Source organism: Berghia stephanieae, chromosome 6, assembly GCF_034508935.2.
Source record: "Berghia stephanieae isolate SIO BIC M18660-M18661 chromosome 6, UCSD_Bste_1.3, whole genome shotgun sequence".
Lineage (NCBI taxonomy): Eukaryota > Metazoa > Mollusca > Gastropoda > Nudibranchia > Aeolidiidae > Berghia > Berghia stephanieae.
In genome coordinates, this window is record NC_088365.1 from 30,966,452 (window position 1) to 30,989,659 (window position 23,208).

The 23,208-nt window shown below is 37.3% G+C and overlaps 1 protein-coding gene across 2 annotated transcripts in view; it reads right to left on the minus strand.

The window, feature by feature from the left end:
• The window catches only part of LOC144974845 (ubiquitin carboxyl-terminal hydrolase 19-like), a 42,905-nt gene extending 37,696 nt beyond the window's left edge, over window positions 1–5,209 (minus strand). Inside the window, exon 1 of one of the 2 annotated variants that reach the window (XM_078918199.1) lies at window positions 4,780–5,209. In XM_078918199.1, the coding sequence (XP_078774325.1) occupies window positions 4,780–4,984 (205 nt within the window). In that variant the 5' untranslated portion in view covers window positions 4,985–5,209. The remainder of the gene's footprint in view (window positions 1–4,779) is intronic. The other variant, XM_078918198.1, reaches the window with a different exon arrangement.
• Window positions 5,210–23,208: the final 17,999 nt, after the last annotated feature.

Below are 23,208 nucleotides of genomic sequence, written 5' to 3' on the forward strand. Positions count from 1 at the left end.
TCATAAATATTAGGAAACTTTTGAAAACATTCCTATTCAAGCAGGCTTTTGAGTAAAAATATTTTTGCCTTTTTCGTTACCTATTGCCTTTTTATGTGTAGGTCCTTAGAGCACTTTGCAAATTCCTTGCGCTATATAATTAATTATTACTACATAATACTATGTGACACATGGTGAGGGCTGCCAACCCCAATACAAGTCATTTGCTTGTCAAAAGAGTAAGTTTTAGAGGAAAAGTGAACAAGTTGAAAATGTAACCCTTCTGTCATCTAATTCTCTGCTGCTGGGTAATTTTGGAAATTGCAAATTCTCATAACTAGTTTGTGTGGGTGAAACATTTCAGTAGCTTTAAAAACAAAAAATTGAAAGAAAAAAAGTTATGAAGTAATGGAAACAAACTGCTCAAACCTATCAAACAACGACTGTTAAAATATATATAACAGAATGCATGGAGAATGCCATTAAACCGTTTTGAGAAACAGAATAAGATAACTTTTTGGATTAAAATGTCAAGATTTGACTCTCCTAAAAAAATAAAAAAATTAATTAAAACTGCGAGGAGAAAGAAGCATACTATCTTATGTAAAAAAAAAAAAAGCACACAAATATGCATTTTTGGTGTAAAGTTGACAACCCTGCTGTTCATCTATTTGTACCCAATTTTTCTTCTAAATAACCATGAACCATACCTGCCTACTTGAAAATTTCAAATTCAGTAAGAAATACAAAATTCATCAGTAATTAATTGTCAAATTTCAGTAATACTAAAGCAAACAAAAATAATGATAGATAAACCCTTTTATAATATGTAAAATAAACTTACCATGTAATTGCCAATAACCCCCACGATAATAATATGCTTATTGATGACCTACTTTCGACACTGCACTGTGTCTACCGATGAGTCGATTCGCCAACCAACTAGGCATTGAGATTTTTTATTGTAGCATGCGGTAAATAATGAAAAAAAAATTAGTATTTTTTAATTTAACGTTGCGACCATTTGTATCAGTAATATTTCTTCTATTTCCATAAGTCAGTAATTGTCCTTATACTTCCGTAACAATTACGACAGTCCATAATAATAGGCAGGTATGATGAACAAACATCACACCAAACCAGATGGCTCTCTTGTGTAGTGGGTAAAGCTGTTTGGGTATGGTCTGGAAGGTCCCGGGATCAAATCCCAGTAGGGAAAAGATTTTTCTCTCAATATTTTTAAATATAAAAAAAAAAAATATATATATATATATATATTTCTTTTTTTTTGTAGTGTTTATATGCACCTCCGGTGACCGTGTATCTTAACGGATCGTTTTTATGCACCTCCGTTACGCATGCGAACTGCACTCCATGCGATTCATCAGCGATGCTGTGTCTCTGTATTTGGAAATGGCAAAAGTTATATTGTGACATCTGTACGTCTTTGTTAACCCTCTCGTGTTCAGATTCTTTTTGGGGGAGTAGATAATGAGTTCCCTATATGGCCATGTCAATCGTGTAGATATCCTTTGATGATATAAGCCTACTCTTTGATATCTGTAGTCGCCTTTTCGTTTTCTACCGTCACTCATGGCTAAACTCCACCCAGAAACGATTTCATAGGTCCGTCCATCACCAAATTTCAAACTTTTGTTCTCGTAAGTTCTTAAGTTTTTTGACCGAAGAACGATTGGCTACTGAGCATCTTGACCCTTCAACGATTGGTCGTTCTGGCAGCTCACGTGTCAACAATGAATTGAATCATCGTTGAGGCAGTGGAAGACGGCCATGGAATAGTTGCGTCACATCGCCACGTTGTTGAATAAATTATCCAGGCATGGTTGATAGGTAAAAAAGCCAAATTATGTTCTAGTTACATTTGAAAGAAACAAAGTATATCACTGATCTAGTCTCTTTGAGATATAAAGAATGATATAAAAATCAAGAAAATCGGCCAATAAATAAAAAAGTTGCTTAAAAAAGCTAAAATAAACAAAAGCAATTTTTAAAATCAAATTTATTCGTAAAACAGTTGGTTTTCAACCGATTTTTATGAAACAAAGACCAATGTACTTCTTTTTTCAAGCTGATTTCAGCAATGTGACTTTCAAATTCCTCAGAATTATATTTTTTACTTTTAGATTTTAGCTTTTAGGCCTACTCAATAAGGTGTTATATTCCTTGCATAACAATAGCGTAATACATCGATGGGGAGAAGCGTCTTTGTTTCGGCCAACTGGATAGATAGCCTGTGATTGGTCGAAGACTTTGAGACGCTTGATTCACAATTCTACACGAACGGACCCTGGCGGTCTATCAAAGAGATGAAACAAATTTATTTACCGACTATTTTTCTTGGTGCTAAAATTACAAAGTAATAATTTCGCATCAGAAAAAATAACTCTGAAGTTCCTATCTCTTTATTACAATAAAATTGATACCTCGAATGACAAAATCGACCCACAAATAAGGGAGTTATAAATTATTCATAATATTTTTAAAAGTTTACAATAATTGTCTTCAAAGTCATTTTTCATCACCAAAGTCGAAATTTTTTACCGATTTTTACCAAACAAAGTGAAATGTCAATGATTTTCACCTGCAAATAAAATAGGATTTAAATCGCAATTTCTGAAACATCTTTTCTTTTCTGTCGGCAAATTTATAAAAATCAAAGCTGAAAACACCCTGCGGCAGTGACAGAGTTAATTTTTTAAAATAATCTAAAAAATCGAAATTTAAAACCAGAAAATAGAAGTTGAACTGAAGGTAAAATTATGTTATAGAAAGATATTAAATGTTATGAACAGTCAGGTGGCTCTGTAGTGCAGTGGACAAGCTGAGATGAAGTGAGTAGAAAAGTGCCAGAAGACAATAGAGAATAAAAAGATTTTATTTCCACAGCGGTGATGGGGGTTTGAACCTGTGACCTTATTGGTACGACAACACCGCCTGGCCGGTGAGAGCGTGACTCTACCGTATAGGCTATCCACGATCCCAAAAACCAAGCTGTAGACTCTAACCTTGAAGCTACTGGGTTTGATTCCCATTGTGGACAAATTTCTTAAAACTTTATTTTATTCAGAAAGAAATGATTTTTGTTGCTATAGTTACTGGACATATTTTTAATACTTTAAATTTATCTATTATTATAATTATTAATATTATTATTAATTATATTTTTTTAAAAACAAAATCAGGACCATTCAATTGACGTGTTATCGATGTGCACTTATATGTAAACGTCGACTTTTATCATTTTCGAATATTTTATCATTATCATCAATGTATTCGTTTACCGCATCTTTGTCTTTTTGTTGTTTTTTTGGGGGGTTTCTTTTTGTTGTTGTTACTTTCCAAACACTTTTTATCATGTTTTTAAAAACTTCGAATTTAATTTTCTAAAATTATTTATTTATTGATATTTTGGTCATTGTGATCAGTATTTGTGTGCCATGTTTCTTTTTACCTTTGATTTTTTAAATTATTATTATTATTTAATTACAAATTAAACTACAATCTAAAACTATCTAAATCTCATGGACGTAGATGGGTTGATTCACAGAAAATAAGATGAGAAGCCTCTTTTTTCTGTGAGTCTATTTCTGCATTGTGCGTTTACACCCCCAACGGCAGTAAATAAAAATGGTGTGTTAATTATATTAATAGTTGTTGTCGTATTTTAATTCGTACTTCCTTACAAAGCGGTATTCTATTTCCTGTCCCATCATTGTTTTTGTTTATTCATCTTAAATACTCCATCCAACGGAAGTGCATAAAAATGGCACCTTATTTTTATTACTTTTGTTTTACATTTTTAAAAATCTAATTTAACTTTTAACTTTTTTATTTAATCTTTAAAATATTATTATATTATATATATATCATAACTGTTATAATTATAATCATCATCTTCATTATCATTATTATTATCATCATTACTATTACTTTTATTGTTATTAATTAATTAATTAAAAACTTTTTTTTAAAGAAAAAAATTGAAAAACAAGTAGTCCCACCGGAATTTGAACCTAGGGCCTTCAAATGCCAGTACAGAACGGCTTTACCATCACAGAGCCACTTGGTTTGTGGTGATATTCAATCATGTCTATCTTGATGAAAAACTGGTGCAATCAAATAGACGAAAACGTTTCATTGTACCCGGGGTATAAAAATCACTGCTCAAATTAAAATGCTGCAATTCATTATAATGAAATAAAAAATAAGTCTAAAACTAAAATGCTATTATTCTGTCCAAATTTCCAATTGCTCATTGAGAGAACATGAATTATATTATATCAAAACGATATCTTAATCTTAACAAACTCGCATCATCTACTCGAGATCTGAATCAGCGTGATGTGGAGTGCAGTGTCAGTGCTGAATAAAACAGTAGTACAATCCCAATCATCAACCCTAACCGGCTAAACTCTGAAAAAAAAATCTAGCGTTATTATATTTTAGTGGGTTTAAAGCCTTTCAATTTTACTTTTATGAATTACGAATAAGAAACTTTAACAATTAAAAACAATCAAAATGAGGACAGCACAAATTGTAAGATTGTTACGTAAGTAAGAAGATGAGATTATTTTAGCATTTTATAATCTTGAGCGTGACTTTGATTCACAATCTTACCACATCCTAGATGTATGATCAATGGCGCAGCTAACAAATGCGTTTTAATTTTATTTTATCTTTTTTTTTTTTTTTACATTCAGACCACGCCAACGAATGTTGTTCAAGTTCAAGTTCAACAAAAGTTTTTTAAAAAAGAGAAAAAGTAATAACGGATTTTACCTGAATTACCGTTCATCTTTCTGCACTGTTTAGCTGACGAGCATTGACCGCCATGGTTATTCTCAGAATTTTTGCCGATTTTCTTTGAAGGCGCAACAATTTCACCTGATTCTGATTCAATGTCTTTGTTGTATTGGTTTTCCTTCAGATCGCTAAGGACCGACGCCGACGGCTCAACTGAAGCCGTTGATGAGCAGTCCTCCATGTCATTCAGATGATCGATATTCAGTGGACGGCACAAGCACAGGGTGTGCTTTCGTTTACGTTGAGACTGATCTATGATTGTAACGTCCGAGCGCTTTTAATCATTCAGACAAACGTTTGAAGGATTATCAATTGTCAATAGCTATCTCAACCTCCTCAGGCTTTTATTTCATTGAGGATATTTTCCGATCGGAGTATCGGAGATGAAATAATTCAATATCCGGTTGAACTTTTGCATTGCGAGATTGTGATCGTTAGGGAAGCAACTGAAGTACAATAAAACCTGGTTGAAACGCACCCACGTGTCCAGACCCCCGTGACTGAGGACCTCATCCGATTGAATTGATTCGTGACCGAGTATACATGTCTTTTATTTTTAAAATGTAAACTAAATTCTAAATAACATAATATTACAGCAGGTACCATAAACCCTTTTATAACAGGAGAGTCTGGAGAGATAAAGGGAGTAAATGTGACTCATACATAAAGGGAACAACACAAAACAAATGACGTTTCGGCCTTTGGCCTTTCTCAAGTAAACGCGATATATATATATATATATATAATATATATATATATATATATATATATATATATATATATATATATATATATATATATATGAGTGTTGGTGGGTACTTGTAGGTACGAAAGTGCTCGATAATGGTGGTTAGAGCTAATATATAATGTAAATTTTCACTCACATTTTTTTGGCCGAGACGACTCGTTTCTGTGTTTTTTACACTTCTTCAGTCGGCGTAATCCACTGTAATCTACAATGGAGTACAATGGATTACGCCGACTGAAGAAGTGTAAAAAAACACAGAAACGAGTCGTCTCGGCCCAAAAAATGTGAGTGAAAATTTACATTATATCTATATATATATCGTATATATCAATATCAGCGTCAACATGCCCCGATCTCATACAATCAGTTTCCACAGCTCCGGGCATGAGTGATCACATGTTTGTTTGTTTTTTGTTTTTTTTTTGTGACTGGACTTTGAAAGCCAAAATCCAACGAAATGCTCCCTGAACAATCATGTAATATCATCTTCTTCTTCGTCTTGTGGAAACCTCCAATATTGTCGAGGATCACTCCACTGTTTGTAGGGTTATACATTATAAACTTGTTAAAACTCTGCACATAATACTAATTAAAAAATACATAGATTAAAAAGTCACGTTGTGAACTCAAGCAATCGCGTGAAGGCATGTTGGCAACCGTTTTCAGCCACTTCAGTTAGACCCATATCGCTGCTGAGCTGTCTTTACAAACTGTTGGAGCGTGTTCTATTAAACCGATGGGGGCCGGTCCTAGACGCTGCCCTGCCACCTGAGCAGGCAGGCTTCAGGGAAGGGAGGTGCACCACGGAGCAGGTCATTGCCCTTACAGAGCATATTGAGCACGGGTTCGAGAGAAAACAGCAAACAGGTGCTGTGTTTATAGACCTATCAGCGGCGTACGATACGGTCTGGTGCGATGGGTTAATGCTCAAACTTGCAAAAATCATAAGGTGCAAAAAGACCTTGAAGTTGTTCTCTTCGATCTTAGGGGAAAGGCAATTCCACGTCGCGCTGGGAGACGCCACGAGCAAAGTTAGGAAATTGAAGAATGGGGTCCCTCAGGGGTCGGTACTTGCGCCAATGTTGTTTAACGTTTACATTAGCGATATGCCGAACACTTCCTCCCTGAGGCTGGGATACGCAGACGACTGGGCACTCGTTACTCAGAGTAAAGTGTGGACCCGTCTCGAGAGCGTACTCAGCGAGGACGTCACCAGACTCAAATCCTACTTCGACAAGTGGTACCTGAAGATGAACACTTCAAAAACCGTGGCCACTGCATTTCACTTATGCAGTGGTTGGCACACCCGTAAACTGAATGTCCTAGTCGGGGACCAGCCACTCCCATATGAGCCGCGTCCAAAATACCTAGGGGTGACGCTGGATCGCAGCCTTACCTATCGGGTTCATCTCGAAGGGGTTGCCCGGAAGATAGAGAAGCGGAATAGTCTTCTGAGGAAGCTGGCGGGATCGACTTGGGGCGCTAGCCAAGCGCTCCTGAGAACATCCGCCCTGGCACTATGCTATTCCACCGCGGAGTATTGCGCTCCAGTGTGGGGTAGAAGCAGAAACGTTGAGAAGGTGGATGTAAAACTTCGCAAGTCGATGCACATAGTGTCGGGAACGCTAGCAACAACCCCTAGAGAATGGGGCCCGGTGATGGCAGCGATCCAGCCCCCCGATGTCCGGAGGGAGACCATTACGGGAAACTGGCTGAGTAAGATCAAAGAGAGAGGGAATGGGGATACCCCTCTCATGCGCATAATGATCTGTGCCCCCGTTTCGAGCCGAAATAAGTCCCGGCAACCCTTGTACGCAGAATCCCTGACTACGGACAGAGCTGCACATACGAGATGGAAGTCGGTTTGGACGAATTCAATCCCTCGTGGGGGCGGGGACCTACACTCCTCTAAGCTTGGTGAGAAGTTGCCAGGCTTTGATACCAGTAAGAGGAGACACTGGGTAGCTGCGAATCGGCTTCGGTCGAGGAGCTGCCTAACGGCCGGTGCGTTACATCAGTGGGGTCTAACTTCCTGTCCTTTATGTCCACGCTGTGGGCAAGAACCCGAAACGGCAGAGCATCTAGTCGAAAGGTGTGTTGTGACGATGCTACCGGGCGGGTTCGCGACGGTGCACGAATGCGGACCGGACTTTGCTGATTGGGTCGATCGTCATAACATAATAGTGTGAACCATAAGAAGCTGCTGCCACTTCAGTTGGGAGGCTATTCCATAGTCGGGCCGTGAAAGGGAAAAACGAATACAGGTGGGCGTCTGTTTTTGATGTTGGGATGGTTACTCTTGCTGTGTGTCCCCTCGTAGCTCTTGTAGGCTACCGATATCTTTGATGTCGTTTGGAAGGGGACATGAACACCCTCAAATATAGCCGTAATGGAAATTACCATCATTTTGTAACAGCGATGTAAATAGAAATTGGGAATTTATATCAGCACTCTTTAAAAGATTTAATGGACAAACACATTCCCTCAATACCACTGACTCTTGAACAAATAACAAAAGCGTTAGTCGATGTGTGTGTGTGTGTGTGTGTGTGTGTGTGTGTGTGTGTGTGTATGTGTATGTCGGTAGCTTTCGTAAACTAGCAGCCTGACACTGACCAAAAGATTACAGACCTCCAAAAGAAAGCAAATCGTGAGTTGTAATCATCAGTTCAACCAATGGGGTCAGTTATTTCCTCGAGTACTACACCGACAAATCAGTAGAAGATGCAATCACCTAAAAATGACGTGCCTGGCTAGACGTTAACGAAGGCTACGGTGTGCCATGGAAATGCGGCTAAAAGGGTTCTGTTGTTCGAATGAGGGCAGCAGTTTGAGGGCGTGGGGTAATGTGAAAAGAAACACATTTGAGCATGGAGATCCCAACTGCTCTTTTGGTAGATCACTCATATCTCAAGCAATCAGATCAGTTGGAAATATGGGTGTATGTAAATAGGATTCTTTTTCTCCACTAATACTCTGTTTACCAACGAGTAGGTTTGTTAAATTTTGTGGAAAGTGTTTTGTTACAGACGAAAATATAGATAATTGTATTTTTTTTAAAGAGCATTTATATTGCGCAGTATCCACTAAACGTGTTCAAAGCGCGTTACAACAAGCTTTACTAGCGTTCTATTCAATGAAAATCAGGGCAACTGCTGGCCTCATGTATGTTTAACGCTGCACAACCGAGATAAATGCCAGCTCCATGAGCCCCATTGCTCTAAAGGACTGCTGATTTCAAATCCCTGTGCATGCTTTCAGTCATCGCGGGTAAGAAGTATGTTTTAAAAGAGGTTCTATAAAGTAAAGAGCAATATCTACTAAATGAGCTCAACGCGCAATGCAAGGAGTCTGAAGTCGACAGAAACCCTTAGTATATAGAACAAGACATGCTTTTGAGGCAGTATAATAATGTTTTGTCTTTGGCAGAGACAATGCTGTCGCCGGCAAAGTTCTCATTTTACACGCGGTCAAAGCTCTGGGTCTCCTTTAACTTTAATCCTTCAGAGCCACAAGGCCCATGGAGCTGGAGGCTCGGAGTATTATATCCCACTATATCGTTAAAACGGACTATTATCATTGCTGCTACCCATTTTGGTTGGATATGGGGGTGGGGGGGGGAATAAATGAAAAGAAAATTCGACTGTTTCCGGAATCGATGCCGGTCTCTTTGAGTGGGAGGCGAGTGCTCTATCAACTGAGCTATCGGTACCACGACTCCAGGTGCTTTTGAATTAAACCGGTAAGTTAACTGTCATACTCTGGAAAGACCCGTATTTTTAAAAATGGTCAGAAAACTCGTTCTTAAAAAAAAACATCGATCGATTTAAATGATCCGCATCTTGGCAGAAACTCTGAAACCTAGGACCTCGCGAAGTTCCAGGTTTGAGAGTTTTTGCCAAGATGAAATCGATCGACATAAAGGGCAAGTATTCTTCTAGTCAATCTTTGAAATACGAAAATTTCCCGAGTACGGCATTTAACAAGTTAACTGGTTACAATAATAAAACGTCGAGAAGGGTCTTTTGATCATTGAAACAGTCGACACGTGATATTCATAAAATGGGGGAAAAGTATAATTTGATTTAATCTTATCTTACCATCTTGTATGCCGATGATCTGTATAATGTGACCACGTGAAGGAGAATGTGGCTAACGAGCAGTTGTTCTCTTGTAATTGCAATAACACTATGAACAGAGAGAGCAGATATACTCCTCGAATTTTAAAACTCTTAGGCTGAGTCACAGTCACAGTCACACAATTCTCGGGCAAGCGTCATTCAGATTGGAGGTTTACCACTTACCTATTTCAAGAAAACCAGCTTCCGCAAGAAGTGTCACTCTGAGCTTTTATATATATATATATATATATATATATATATATATATATATATATATATATATATATATATATATATATATATATATATATATATATATATATACAGTGGCATGGGGCCACTGGATCGAATGGTGCCAGGCACCACACCAATCTTTTAAAAATCATTAACACACTGTCTTTCGCCAACTCGCCAACAACATACTGCCTTTTTAGTCTCCACTCTATTCAAGATTCCGAATCACGCACTGCGCCGACTCGTGTGTTGGTGACATCACTGCGCGAATTAGTGACTGAATCAACACCGTGGTGCAAAGCAATCCAAGCTCCAGTTAATGCTCTATCCTTTAGTATCGCTACAGCTGATTGAGCGAGAAACTGGGTAGAATTATACTATCTTCAAATAGAGGAAAACCCCTCGACTTGTGCCAGGATCTGAGAGCTCAATCGTTGGACTGGGGGGATGCGCCAATGTTGCACCATCTACGTCATAATTAGGGTAACTTCGGCCATTCAAAATATTACATTAACTGTCAAAAACACTGATCATTGTCAAGTTTATTTGTAAGCAACATAAAACTTTAAAATATGACATATCAACCCCCCCCCCCCCCACCTCTTTTTCACGATTATTGAATAAAGTAATTCTCTGCAACGAAGCATTGTGGACGAATTTACCAACATTTTTCTTGCTGGTAGTGCCAAGTTGATGGTTACGTGTGTGAGTGTGTGTGTATGTGTGTGTTTGTGCGTGTGTATTGTGTCAGAGAAAGAAAGCGAAGATTGTCAACCGTTATACTTTGGTGTGTGTTTTGATTTCTTAAGTACTTAAGTGGGTTATTTTTTCTTTGTGATGCTTTAAGGTCTGAATCTACCTTTTATTTGTGCAATCATTAATCGTATTCCACTGATTTCCATTATTTGAGATATACTTTGAAGTTTTGTTTTGTTAAACAATGAATTGCAATGAATCAAGTTGGCTCTTTACTTCACCGTTTGGGAGATTGACACTAGATGATAAATTAGAAATAAAAAGACTAGTTCCTCACCAACCAACTGATTTTGAATTAACACCGGTGTGGAAATCTCGAAAACGCTCTTTTTCAATGACATGGTATGACAGACATGAATGGCTCACAGTTAGTTTAGAAAAAAAAACGTTTCTTTTGTTTTTTATTGTCAATTTTTACAGATACAACAAACACTGACAAATCATGGACATCTATATAGTGACCTTAACCACTTCCATCATATTTCTTGACCTCCTGAACGGTGGTTTAGCACCCTTAAAAGAGTGAAAAATTTCTTGAGAAATTCAACGAAACAGGAGCGGTTAAATTCGTTAATGATTCTGTCAATTCACAAAGATGAAATAGATGCCATTCCAGATTTCAATAAACAAATTATAAAAAGATTTGCAGATTTTCTTAACAAGTACTAAAAGTAAGTAATTTCTGTCATAGGTTTTTTTTCTCTTTTGATTTACATTTATCACATATTGATTGCATTATCTACCAAATAATAATTACAAAGACCTTTTCACACGGGACATGTATCTCAGTGTTGTGGCTTGTTGTTTTCATAAACTATTTGTTTTTGTGAGTTTTGTCCACTCGTAGAAGCCATCGCCCCCCCCCCCCCCCACCCCTCCCCACCCATGCGCTCTCTCCTCTTAATCGTGTTCACCGTTTTAGAATTTTTCTTCTTCTAATCATGGCACCACCATATGCCGTCAATACGCCACGCCGCTTATATATATATATATATATAATATATATATATATATATATATATATATATATATATATATATATATATATATATATATATATATATATATATATATAGAGAAATGAAGAAATGAAGAGAGAGAGAGAGAGAGAGAGAGAGAGAGCAATATCCACTAAACTTGCTCAAAGCACTCTACCAAGGTTCCCTGACCAACAGCAACGGGGAAATGTAGAACTAGACATGACGCCTGTTAGGCGATAATACATTTTTTCCCCGACAGAGACAACGCTGTTAACGGCCAGGTACTCATTTTACACTTGAGTATGATGAGAGACTGTGGGTAAAGAGTCTTTTCCGAGGCTCGAACCCAGGACCTTCCGATCCGAAAGCGAGTGTCACATCACTAGACCAAATAGCAACTCATTCGACTCCAGATCAAAGGCTATCGTAAAATGACGTAACATTTTTTTCTTATTCTGGTGAGAGAACTTATTTGAATTCTCAGGCTCAAGACTTTTTGACAAGTTCTTATTTTAAATTTACTATTGTCTCGATATTCGAGACGGCTCCGTTTCCAGTTCTGAGTTCTCCAAGTCGTGTGAGGTGCAGCCATGTTGAGAGAACTTTTTTGAATTGTCAGGCTCAAGACTTTTTGACAAGTTTTTATTTTAAATTTACTATTGTCTCGATATTCGAGACGGCTCCGTTTCCAGTTCTGAGTTCTCCAAGTCGTGTGAGGTGCAGCCATGTTCCTGGTGTAGTTAGTTATTCTTTGCTCATCGAGAGCACAAATCTGCCCTTGTTGTTGGTAAATATCGATCAACATTTACAGCTCTTCAGCCAGAGTTTCACCTTAAATCATATGAATCTCGAAAGACCAAAGATATTGTTTGTTTGTTTTTAAGGGTTTTACGGCGCTTGCAAAACATTTAGGTTATATCAGCGCCAATAAAAAGGAATAAAATGTGATAGTAAAAAAGTTATAGAATTGCAATTAAAACACCAAAGAAAAAGTAAGACAAATTTGTTTTGTTTTGAAGGGTTTTACGGCGCTTGCAACACATTAAGGTCATATCAGCGCCAGTAAAAAGGAAGAAAATGGGATAGTGAAAAGTTCTAGAATTACAATTAAAGCACCCAAGAAAAGGTAAGACAAAGGGGAATTGGTTCAAAAAGGAAACAGATGTAGATCCAAGAGCACACTATCAAAGTACTTAGTTTGAGATCACCTGAAAGTCTCCTGACACCAGCACAGGTCCCCACAAAGAGGAATACACTCAAATGTTTACAAATCATATGTTAAAAATGAAAAGAGTAACAGTACATGACAGAGAGATGATTTACAATGAAAAAAATATCATCTCCCAAAACTATAACTATACATTCGACTGTTTCCCTCTCAGTCAAGGACTCCGTCCAAGGTCAGGACAAAACCAAGCAATCTCATTCCAAGACAAAGACAGAAAGCAATAGGAAAACAGATAAGAGGAAGAAAGATAAGGAAGAAAATTGGATAGTAAAAACATTCTAGATGTACAATTAAAAGGACTTGATGGAAAGTAAGACAAAGGGGAATTGGTTCAAGTAGGGAACAGATGTAGATTCCAAGATCAAACTACCAGTGTACTTAGTTTGAGATCATCTCAAAGTCTCACCCAGACACCAGCACAATATGTTTTTTTTTTTGTTTTTTGTTTTTAAGGGTTTTACGGCGCTTGCAACACATTTAGGTCATATCAGCGGCAGTAAAAAGGAGGAAAATGGGATAGTAGAAAGTTCTAGACTTACAATGAAAGCATCCATAGAAGACAAAGCAAGTACCTCCCTGCCCGCTGTGGGAGGTAGGAACACAAAAGGGAACTGATTCAAATAGAGAACAGGTATAGATTCCAAGAGCATACTATCATTGTACTTAAGTTTGAGATCAGTTAAAAGTCTCATCCTGACATAAGCACAGGTCCCCAGTAGGAGGAACACACTCGAATGTTTACAAATCATAATATATAAGTAAAAGAAAAATAATATAAAGCATATCAAAGAGATGATTTACAAGACAAAAAAATATAATCTCTCAGACAGAACTCTTAACTATACATTTGACTGTTTCCGTCCCAGCTAGGGTATCCGGCCAAAGCCAGGACAAAACCAAGTAATTTCATTCCAAGACAAAGACAGAAAGTAAGTTGAAAAACAGACATAGGAAGTGCCTCCCTGCCCACTATGGGAGGTCAGGAACCCCAACCAGGACCCGAAGATACTATTACTATGTGCATCGGTTCTCTCACCCAGTAGCTTTAGTGCATGGGCCAGTGGGCGAAACCCTCCCCCCCCCCTGGGGGAGTTTTCGCCACATGGTTTTTCTGAAACAGCAATATATCTTGAGTATTAATCCGGGTGTTACCGTTTTTTCAAGTGTCATTTACGAGAGTTATGGCCCTTGAAAGGTCATTAGGTGCAATTTTTTGTGAAATCGTTTTTGTGCATAAAATGGTTGTTTATCACCTTAAAATTGTTTCACATACAATCAATAATGGAATTTTATTGTAATTTCTCATTTTTTGCCTCATATCATAAAATATTTTACAAAGCCATATAGCGTTTTTAAATCTTTGATAGCCATTTTCTCTATAATTTGAAAAAAAAAATCTATTACAGTGTACTTGTTTCCCTTCAGGATAAATAAACAAGAGGGATTTTGCACTAGGACAATTCAGGCATGCTTCAGGGACATATAACACAAATTAATCCGGGTGTTACAGTTTTTTCAAGTATCATTTACAGGAGTTATGGCCCTTGAAAGGTCATCGGTGCAATTTTTCGTGAACTCGTTTTTGTGCATAAAATGATTGTTTATCACCCTAAAATTGCTTCAAATGCAATAAATAGTGGAATCTTATTGTCATTTCTCATTTTTTGCCTCATATCATAAAATATTTTACAAAGCTATATAGGGTTTTTAAATCTTTGATAGCCATTTTCTCTATAATATGAAAAAAATATATATTACAGTGTTTTGCTTCCTTTCAGTGATAAATAAACAAGAGGAATTTTGTACTAGCGCAATTCAGGCATGTGGGTGTTCTGTAGGATGAAGTTGAATTTAGACGGTGAACGTTTCCCTGGCTGGAAAGGTTGGCTTTCATCAACAACTCCAAACCCCCAAAATGAAAATGAAACCAACATGCCTTCAATTGTTGAATATATGCCTGTCATCAATGCTCCCATAACTGAAGCAGCTACAGTACAGAAGGTGCTACAACTATCTTTGGAGGCAACACAAGAGCTTGGTCAGCCATATACATTTGTAACATTTGACCTTGCTGTAGCAAAGAAAGCTTACGATATTGTCTGGCAAAACCCACAGCTTTACAAAACAGTCATTATTCACCTGGGTGTCTTTCACACCATAATGTCATATCTTGGTGCCCTGGGAAAGCTCCAAAGTGGATCTGGTTTTGAAGAAATTGTGACTGAAGCAGGGCTATGTGCACATGGTTCTATGGATAGGGTTATGAGTGGAAAGAACTACAACAGGGCTATACGAGTGCATGTGTGTGTTTTGGAGGCTCTAGATAGGCTTCTGCTTGCAAAATTTGAGCAGGACACGGATTCAAAACTCAGTAAAGACCTCATGTCTTACATAAAGGAATTCACCGAAGGAATTTCAAGCCATACAGCTAATAAAATTCTCCAGTCAACTGTGTATGCTGAGTTATTTTCCCAGTATGAAGCCTTCAAAGAGAGTGTCCGCTCAGGAAAGTACGGAAAAACTGCACAATACTGGATCCAATACATGGACAGAGTGTGGCTTCTCCTCCAGTTTCTGCGAGCTACAAAGACAAACAACTTTCTTCTTCATATATCTTGTTTAAAAGAACTGTGCCCACTGCTTTTTACCATGAATCACCACAATTATGCCAAGTATCTCAGTGTATATTTTGTGTCACTAGCCAACCTGATTCATTCCCACCCAGGGGCAGAAGAAATGTTACAAGATAATGGATTTAGTGTCTCCAGATCAAGGACGCCTGCTGGAAGAATAGCAGTTGATATGACCATTGGACAAACAATAAACAAACATGCAAAGACAAAAGGAGGTATTGTTAGGTTCAGCAAGAGTCTTCCAAGCTATTACCGTTGGAGTGTAACAAGACACAATCGAGCAGAATATGTATCAGCAACCCAAAGAATGATCAGCAACAACAACTGTATGGATATAGACACCCACAAAGAATTGAGCCTTGCAGAAAAAAGACAAAGTGAAAAGCGAGTGCAAAAGATCCTCCAGGCATTTTCAGCATTTATCAATCCCTTTGAAGTTGAAGATGGTCTGGTCAGTCTAGCTTCAGGAATGAAAGTGCAAGAGGATGTTGCTGATGACCTGCTAGCCGTGGAAAAAACAGGAAAAAGATTGTTTGAAAGTTTTGTTGAAAACAGACTGAAGGAAAAGACTGTAGAATTTCACAAGCCATTAGAAAGGAACAAGACCAAGACATTTGCATCATTGAGGAAAGTGGTAACAGTGAAAAAAGACATGAACGTGGTCAAAATCAAGGCACAAAGAAATTTTTTTGGCCAGCTTCTTGTTTTGTCCCAAGAGCACAGTGTTGATCTTCAAAAAGTTCTTCAATATCCTCTAACACCTACTCCATGGTCGCTGGCTTCATCAGATGGTTTACCTCTGAAGACCAACAAAGCAACTCTGTTGCACAAGCTCACGCCTGACAATTCATTAATGTTCGAGGATTATGCAAAAAAAAAAACAAACACCGTTTACATTGTTGATGGCAATGCACTGTTACAAACTCTGTCAGCAATCCCAAATACATTTGGTGAAGTAGCCAAACTTACATTTTCCTCCTTACCACAAGCAGCTTGTGTACACTTTGTGACTGATACTTACATAGAAGATTCAATCAAAGGTTGTGAGAGATTGAAGAGAGGATCTTCTGAAGATAATGCATACTTGTTAAGAGGATCTGCAACAACAGTGCCCAGACGTTGGAAATCATTTCTCAGCTGCGTTGATAACAAAAGATCCCTTATCAGGTTTCTCCTCAAGGAATGGGAAAGTAACGAATATGCAAAGAAACTGAGAAACAGGGAAATCTTCTTTGTCTGTGAAGAGAGATGCACCTTACTTTACAGTGACACGGATGAATTTACCACAGCTGTACCTTGTCTAGATCTCTACTCATCACAGGAAGAGGCAGACACACGAATTATACTGCACTGTCAATATGCTTCCCGCCAACCAAACTGTGAAACAATTGTTGTCAGATCACCAGACACGGATGTCTTCTTACTTCTCCTTTCATTCTCAGAGACAATTGGAAAGACCCTGATTTTTGATACTGGCTGTGGCAACAACAGGCGACAAATCAATGTCTCTCAGATAGCAAAGACTTTGTCTAAACAGATGTGTGATGCATTACTTGGTGTCCATGCATTCACAGGCTGTGACACAACAAGTTGCTTTGCTGGGCAAGGAAAGCTGAAAGCTCTAAAATTTCTTCAAAAGGATCTTAGAATTCTGTTCTCCAGATTTGGAACATCAGCAGCTGTTTCGAGTAATGACTGTCTCATGTTAGAGTCATTTGTGTGCAAGCTGTATGGCAAAACCTCATGCACAAGTGTCAACAAAGTGAGGTATGACATAGTTCGCCAGCGTTTCAAAGGAAAGAAATGTACCATCTCATGCAGTGGTGGAATTGATCTGTGTCAGATGCCTCCTTGTAGTCAAGTATTGTCACTGCACATATCAAGAGCCAACTTTCAAACTCTCATTTGGAGGAATGCAGTGTGCCAGAATCCTAGCATTCCAAACCAGAGGATAACGGTTGGCAGAGAAATTCTGCAAATGAATTGGAAGTACAGTGGTTCAAAGATGCTTTCATTCCAGATGATTTGCAGGAAATTGTGTATGAAGAAAGCTGCACCAGTACTGACGAAGATACATATGCCGAGGATGGTAGTGATAGCTTTGACAGTGATTTCCTTGACGACACTTCAGAGGACGAAGAGGATTTTGCTACTGATGATGAGGATATGTAATAAATTGGTGAGCAGTGCAAACTGTTAAGGAGTAAAGCATGTTTGCAAAACACATAAGGATATTGTTTTTATGTACTTACTGCATCTTGAATCAAGAATCCCTTTTGAGTATCAATTATTCTTCATAATATAACAATGCGATTTCGTTCAAAAGTCTTCGGTAATGATGCTTCACTTGGGATGTGAACAAATTAGTCTTTTTTCATGATATATCTATTGTTTTTACCACACCTTCAACTTACTTTTAAATGTGACAACTGGACATCAATACCATGTTTAAAAAGAATGAAAATTATGATGAATTTGGCATCCCACAAAGTGGAGAAAAATTTAAGGGTTGCGTACACTTTTAGTTTTTCCTGTGACGTAGAAATATGAAGGTTGTTGTTGAGGCTTGGGCCATAGCTTTCTTCAGTGCTACATTTTTAATGAACATGCTGTTTTTGGCCATATTTAAAATAATTTTTGTGTAAAACACTGAAATAGCCCATAAGTTTAGATATGACACTTCATGAGATTACTGACAAATTGTTTCAACTTTCTGTGAATCTATATAATATTTACAAATTGAAAGCTTGTGCACATAGTTTGATAGTATATTCAATTTCCTTCAGTTTGATACCCAATTTGCATATATTTGAATTAATATTGTAGTCTCCAGAGCCTTTGAAAGAAATGTTGTCTCTTTTTTGCAAGGGGACACAACTCACTTTTTTCAAAGGGCCATAACTCTCTTAAATGACACTTATTTTTACGGTAACAGTTGAATTTGTATGGCCAATAAGTTCTATTATTTGAAAAACATAGTGGCATAAACTCCCAAAGGGGGGGGAGGGGGGGTCCCAGTGGCCTAAGCACTACTTTACATTATCTTCGCGTTGATTCTTCCTTCTTATTTAACGTTATTTCATTGATGGGAAAGGGGAGGGGGGTACAGCGCGGTTAACACAATGTTTTATTTGTTTTTTAGGGTTTTACGGCACTTGCAACACATTAAGGTCATATCAGCGCCAGCAAAAAGGAAGACAATTGGAAAATGAAAAGAATCTAGATGTACAATTAAAAGGACTTGAGGATAAAGTAAGACAAAGGGGAGTGGTTCAAATAGAGAACAGATATAGATTCCAAGAGTACACTATCAATGTTTGAGAACACCTAAATGTCTCACCCAGACACCAGAACAAGATCCCACTAAGAGGAATATACTCAAATGCTTACATTATACATTCAAAATAACAATTATAACAACACATAACAGAAAGATGATTTACAAGGAAAAAAATTAATCTCCCAAAACAATAACGATGCATTTGACTGTTTTTTTGTTTTTGTTTGTTGCTTTAGGTCTCTTCCAACACAATTGAGGTTATATGAGAGACCGCTGAAACCAAAAAACAAGCAATCTAACAAAAATAGTACAAATGTAAATCAAAATCATAACCTAAAGACATCATAAGCTAAATTATAAATAACCAAGAACAAACAGGCAGAAGATTTACAGAAAAAAAAATATCCACTGTCAAAAATACAATCACAAACCAAAGAAGCAGGATAGGCTAGTAAAGAGAAGAAGAAACGACATCACTATCGGATCGTACACCCATGCGAATATCATAGGTATATGATTCAAGGGTGATGCTCCCATCCAACCACCCGCGCATTTGACTGTTTCCCTCCCAGCCAAGCACGACGGCCAGGGCCAGGGCAAAACCAAGTAACCTCATTCCAAGACAATAACAAAAAGCAAATTGGTTTTGTTTTACAGCGCTTGCAACACAATTAGGTCATATCAGCGCCAGTAAAAAGGAAGAAAATTGGATAGTAAAAACATTCTAGATGTACAATTAAAAGGACTTGATGGAAAGTAAGACAAAGGGGAATTGGTTCAAGTAGGGAACAGATGTAGATTCCAAGATCAAACTACCAGTGTACTTAGTTTGAGATCATCTCAAAGTCTCACCCAGACACCAGCACAATATGTTTTTGTTTTTTTTGTTTTTAAGGGTTTTACGGCGCTTGCAACACATTTAGGTCATATCAGCGGCAGTAAAAAGGAGGAAAATGGGATAGTAGAAAGTTCTAGACTTACAATGAAAGCATCCAAGAATAAGACAGACAAAGGGGAATTGGTTCAAATAAGGAATAGATGTAGATTCCAAGAGCGCACTATCAGTGTAATTAGTTTGAGATCACCCAAAAGTCTCATCCAGACACAAGCACAGGTCCCCACTAAGAGGAATACACTCAAATGTTTACAAACCATATATACATAAACAAAACAAAATACAGTGCATGAAAGAGATGATTTACAAGGAAAAAAAATATCATCTCCAAAAACTAACTATACATTTGACTGTTTCCCTCCCAGTCAGGGTATCTGGCCAGGTCCAGGACAACACCACGCAAACTCATTCCAAGACAAGGACAAAAAGCATGTTGGAAAACGGACATAGGGGGATAGAAGACACAGAATGTACCTCTCTGCCCACTATGGGAGGTAAGGAACCCCACCCAGCCAGCACAATATCCCACTAAGAGGAACACACTCAAATGTTTACAAATCATATGTTAAAAATACAAAAATAACAGTAACAGTAAATAACAGAGAGATGATTTACAAGGAAAAATGTTTTTTGTTTGTTTTTAAGGGTTTTACGGCGCTTGCAACACATTTAGGTTATATCAGCGCCAGTAAAAAGGAAGAAAATGGGATAGTAAAAAGTTCTAGAATTACAATTAAAGCACCCAAGAAAAAGTAAGACAAAGGGGAATTGAGAACAAATAGGGATCAGATGTAGATTCCAAGAGCATACCACAAATGCACTTAGTTTGAAATCACCTACAAGTCTCATCCAGACACAAGCACAAAATCGAACAAAGAGGAACACACTCAAATGCTTACATTATACATTCAAAATAAAAATAATAATACATAACAGAGAGATGATTTACAAGGAAAAAAATATCATCTCCCAAAACAATAACTATGCATTTGACTGTTTCCCTCCCAGCTAGGATTCCGGCCAGTGCCAGGACAAAACCAAGTAATCTCATTCCGAGACAAAGACAGAAAGCATGTTGGATAACAGATATAAGGGGATAGAAGACACAGTATGTACCTCCCTGCCCGCTATGAGAGGTCAGGAACCCCACCCAGTAAAACCATTATGATCAGGGATGATTGCAGATTGAAGAAAAACAAAAAAAAAAAACCCAAAAACATATAGCCAAACATAGCCAACATATAGACATTTGGTATGTTTTCCCAGGCCAACATATTATCCAAGACTATATAGAATAATAAATCAATCCAAAACAGTCTTTATCAGATCATAACATTCATTTTTTTATATTTCAAGTTGCAACCAGCAGACATAATTTGGAGTGAAAAAAGCAATGGTGTAAGCTGTAACTGTCTATAAAACAAAATATGAAACCAAAAAACAAAAGTTGTATCACTTAGGCTAAAAAAAGAAATGACACGACAACCACTTGTATAAAGTTATGAATAACAGTGTTATGAAAAATATAAAAAATATTGGCGTCTGACGAAACCTGCAACCTGCGTGAGTTAACAGGTTTTAAATGACATTCAGAGCGGCGTTACTCATTATATGTATAAAAATAACAACTCCCACCCCCCTAAAAAATGGGGATAAAAAACCAACAAAACACCAGATAAAAAAAACAAAAAAAAACCCTGACCAAGTGAGAGAGTATCGGTTAGACTTCATTATCTGATTTGAGTGTATTCTGCTTTTTGTACTTGGAAGGTTAATTTTAACATGTGTAATAATAAAGAGTATTAATAAGGAGAACCAAGTTATGCTAGGCTATTTAATTATTATTACATCCTTCTCACACATACATCCTTTTTTATGACCAAAATGTGGTAACAACTGTTAGAAGATAGATTAGCTCTAATTAACATAGGCTTGTCGTTTCTATTGACAGGAAGTTGAATATTCACGATGAAAATTATACATTCATTTTGTAGAACACTAAATGAATATATCCTATGCTCTTATCAGTCAAATAGACAACTGATAAAAAAAACATGAAACAGAAATGAGTGATACTTTATACAAGCCACTTGCATGTGAATATTTTTGCTAACCACACTATTAGGTAATTTCAACATGAGTAAAAAGGTAGATGAAAGAGGAAAAGTTGAAAGCAGCAAAGAAAAAGTACGACAAATGGGACTGGTTCAAAGATGGAAAAGAAGATTCCACTAGCAATCTACTGATTTGCCTACACTCCAGCAGTTTCCTCGAACACAGATTCCTCGAACACACGGTTTCCTCAAACTCATTCGAATGTCCCAACGTCGAAGAAGTCTATACTGCCAAGCTTCCTTGCACCCTCCCCCCTTTCCATCAAGTCGTTTGTTAAGGTGCGGTTTCCTCGAATGGTTTTGCTTGTCCCTAGGAGTTCGAGGAAACCGTGCTGGAGCGTATTTAGTCTCATCTAGGCACAAGCAAAAGATTCACTATAAATGATACACTCAAATGTGAGCTGATCTAAGTAAACTGTCGGATGTCATGCAAGCTAGTTTTGAGATATAAGCAAAAAAAGGTGAAAAAAATGTTTAACTGTAAAGAGGTACTACACATCCGACTGTCTCCCTCCCAGATAGGGCCAGGAAAAAAACAACTGAACAATCTCAATCCAGGACAAAAACAGAGAGCAACATGGAAAAGGAGAACAGATAAGAGGGATAGAAGACAGCCAGTGACCTATCTGCCCACCATGTTAGCTTATGTATTTTTCAGTTTTAACATTTGTAATTTTTTAAAAAGTCGAAATTTCAATGGAGGAAAATATACAAACAAAATTTTAGAGATTCTTGTTCTCAGTATGCCAAAATACTGTAATCCAGACTGACAGATAAATGTAATCCGAACATTTACATTTTAACTTTGTCTTCTATTCCAACCACTTGATTCTTCAGCATATAATATCGTGTTTGTAACATGATGCTTATCACTACCTGAATCCTCCCATTTCTAAGACATGCATCATGAAAATACAATTTCCATTTTTTTTTCTTTTTGAGAAAAATTTTTTTAAAAAGAAAGAAAAAGAAAAGAAGGAAATTCCTCTCTAATTTTAAATTCCTCTCTAATTTTAACTTAGTGACCTACCCAGAGGGAACTTAACTATTTCCACCACTTTTCTCTTGAAATGATTGTATAATATTCAACTCAGAATTGACAAAATTTGTAAGCACCTATTAAATCTCAGTAAGTCAGTAAGCGACTGTTATATGTTGCAAGTCGCAATGCCCGTCTAAATGAAAATGGCCTTCTACTTAAAGCAGGCCAGGGCCACCAAATTTCAACCTTTTGTATATTCCATTGTAACCATGGCCTTTTTTATTTGTGACACAGGTATTTAGATAATTTATATGTAATTCTAAACCAGTGTTAAATGTTTTAATAACAACGTCATTATCACATTACATATCAAAAGAAATTGCTTTCTTAATGAAGATTGGTCTGCTAATTATTTTTCTTCACCTATAAAACAA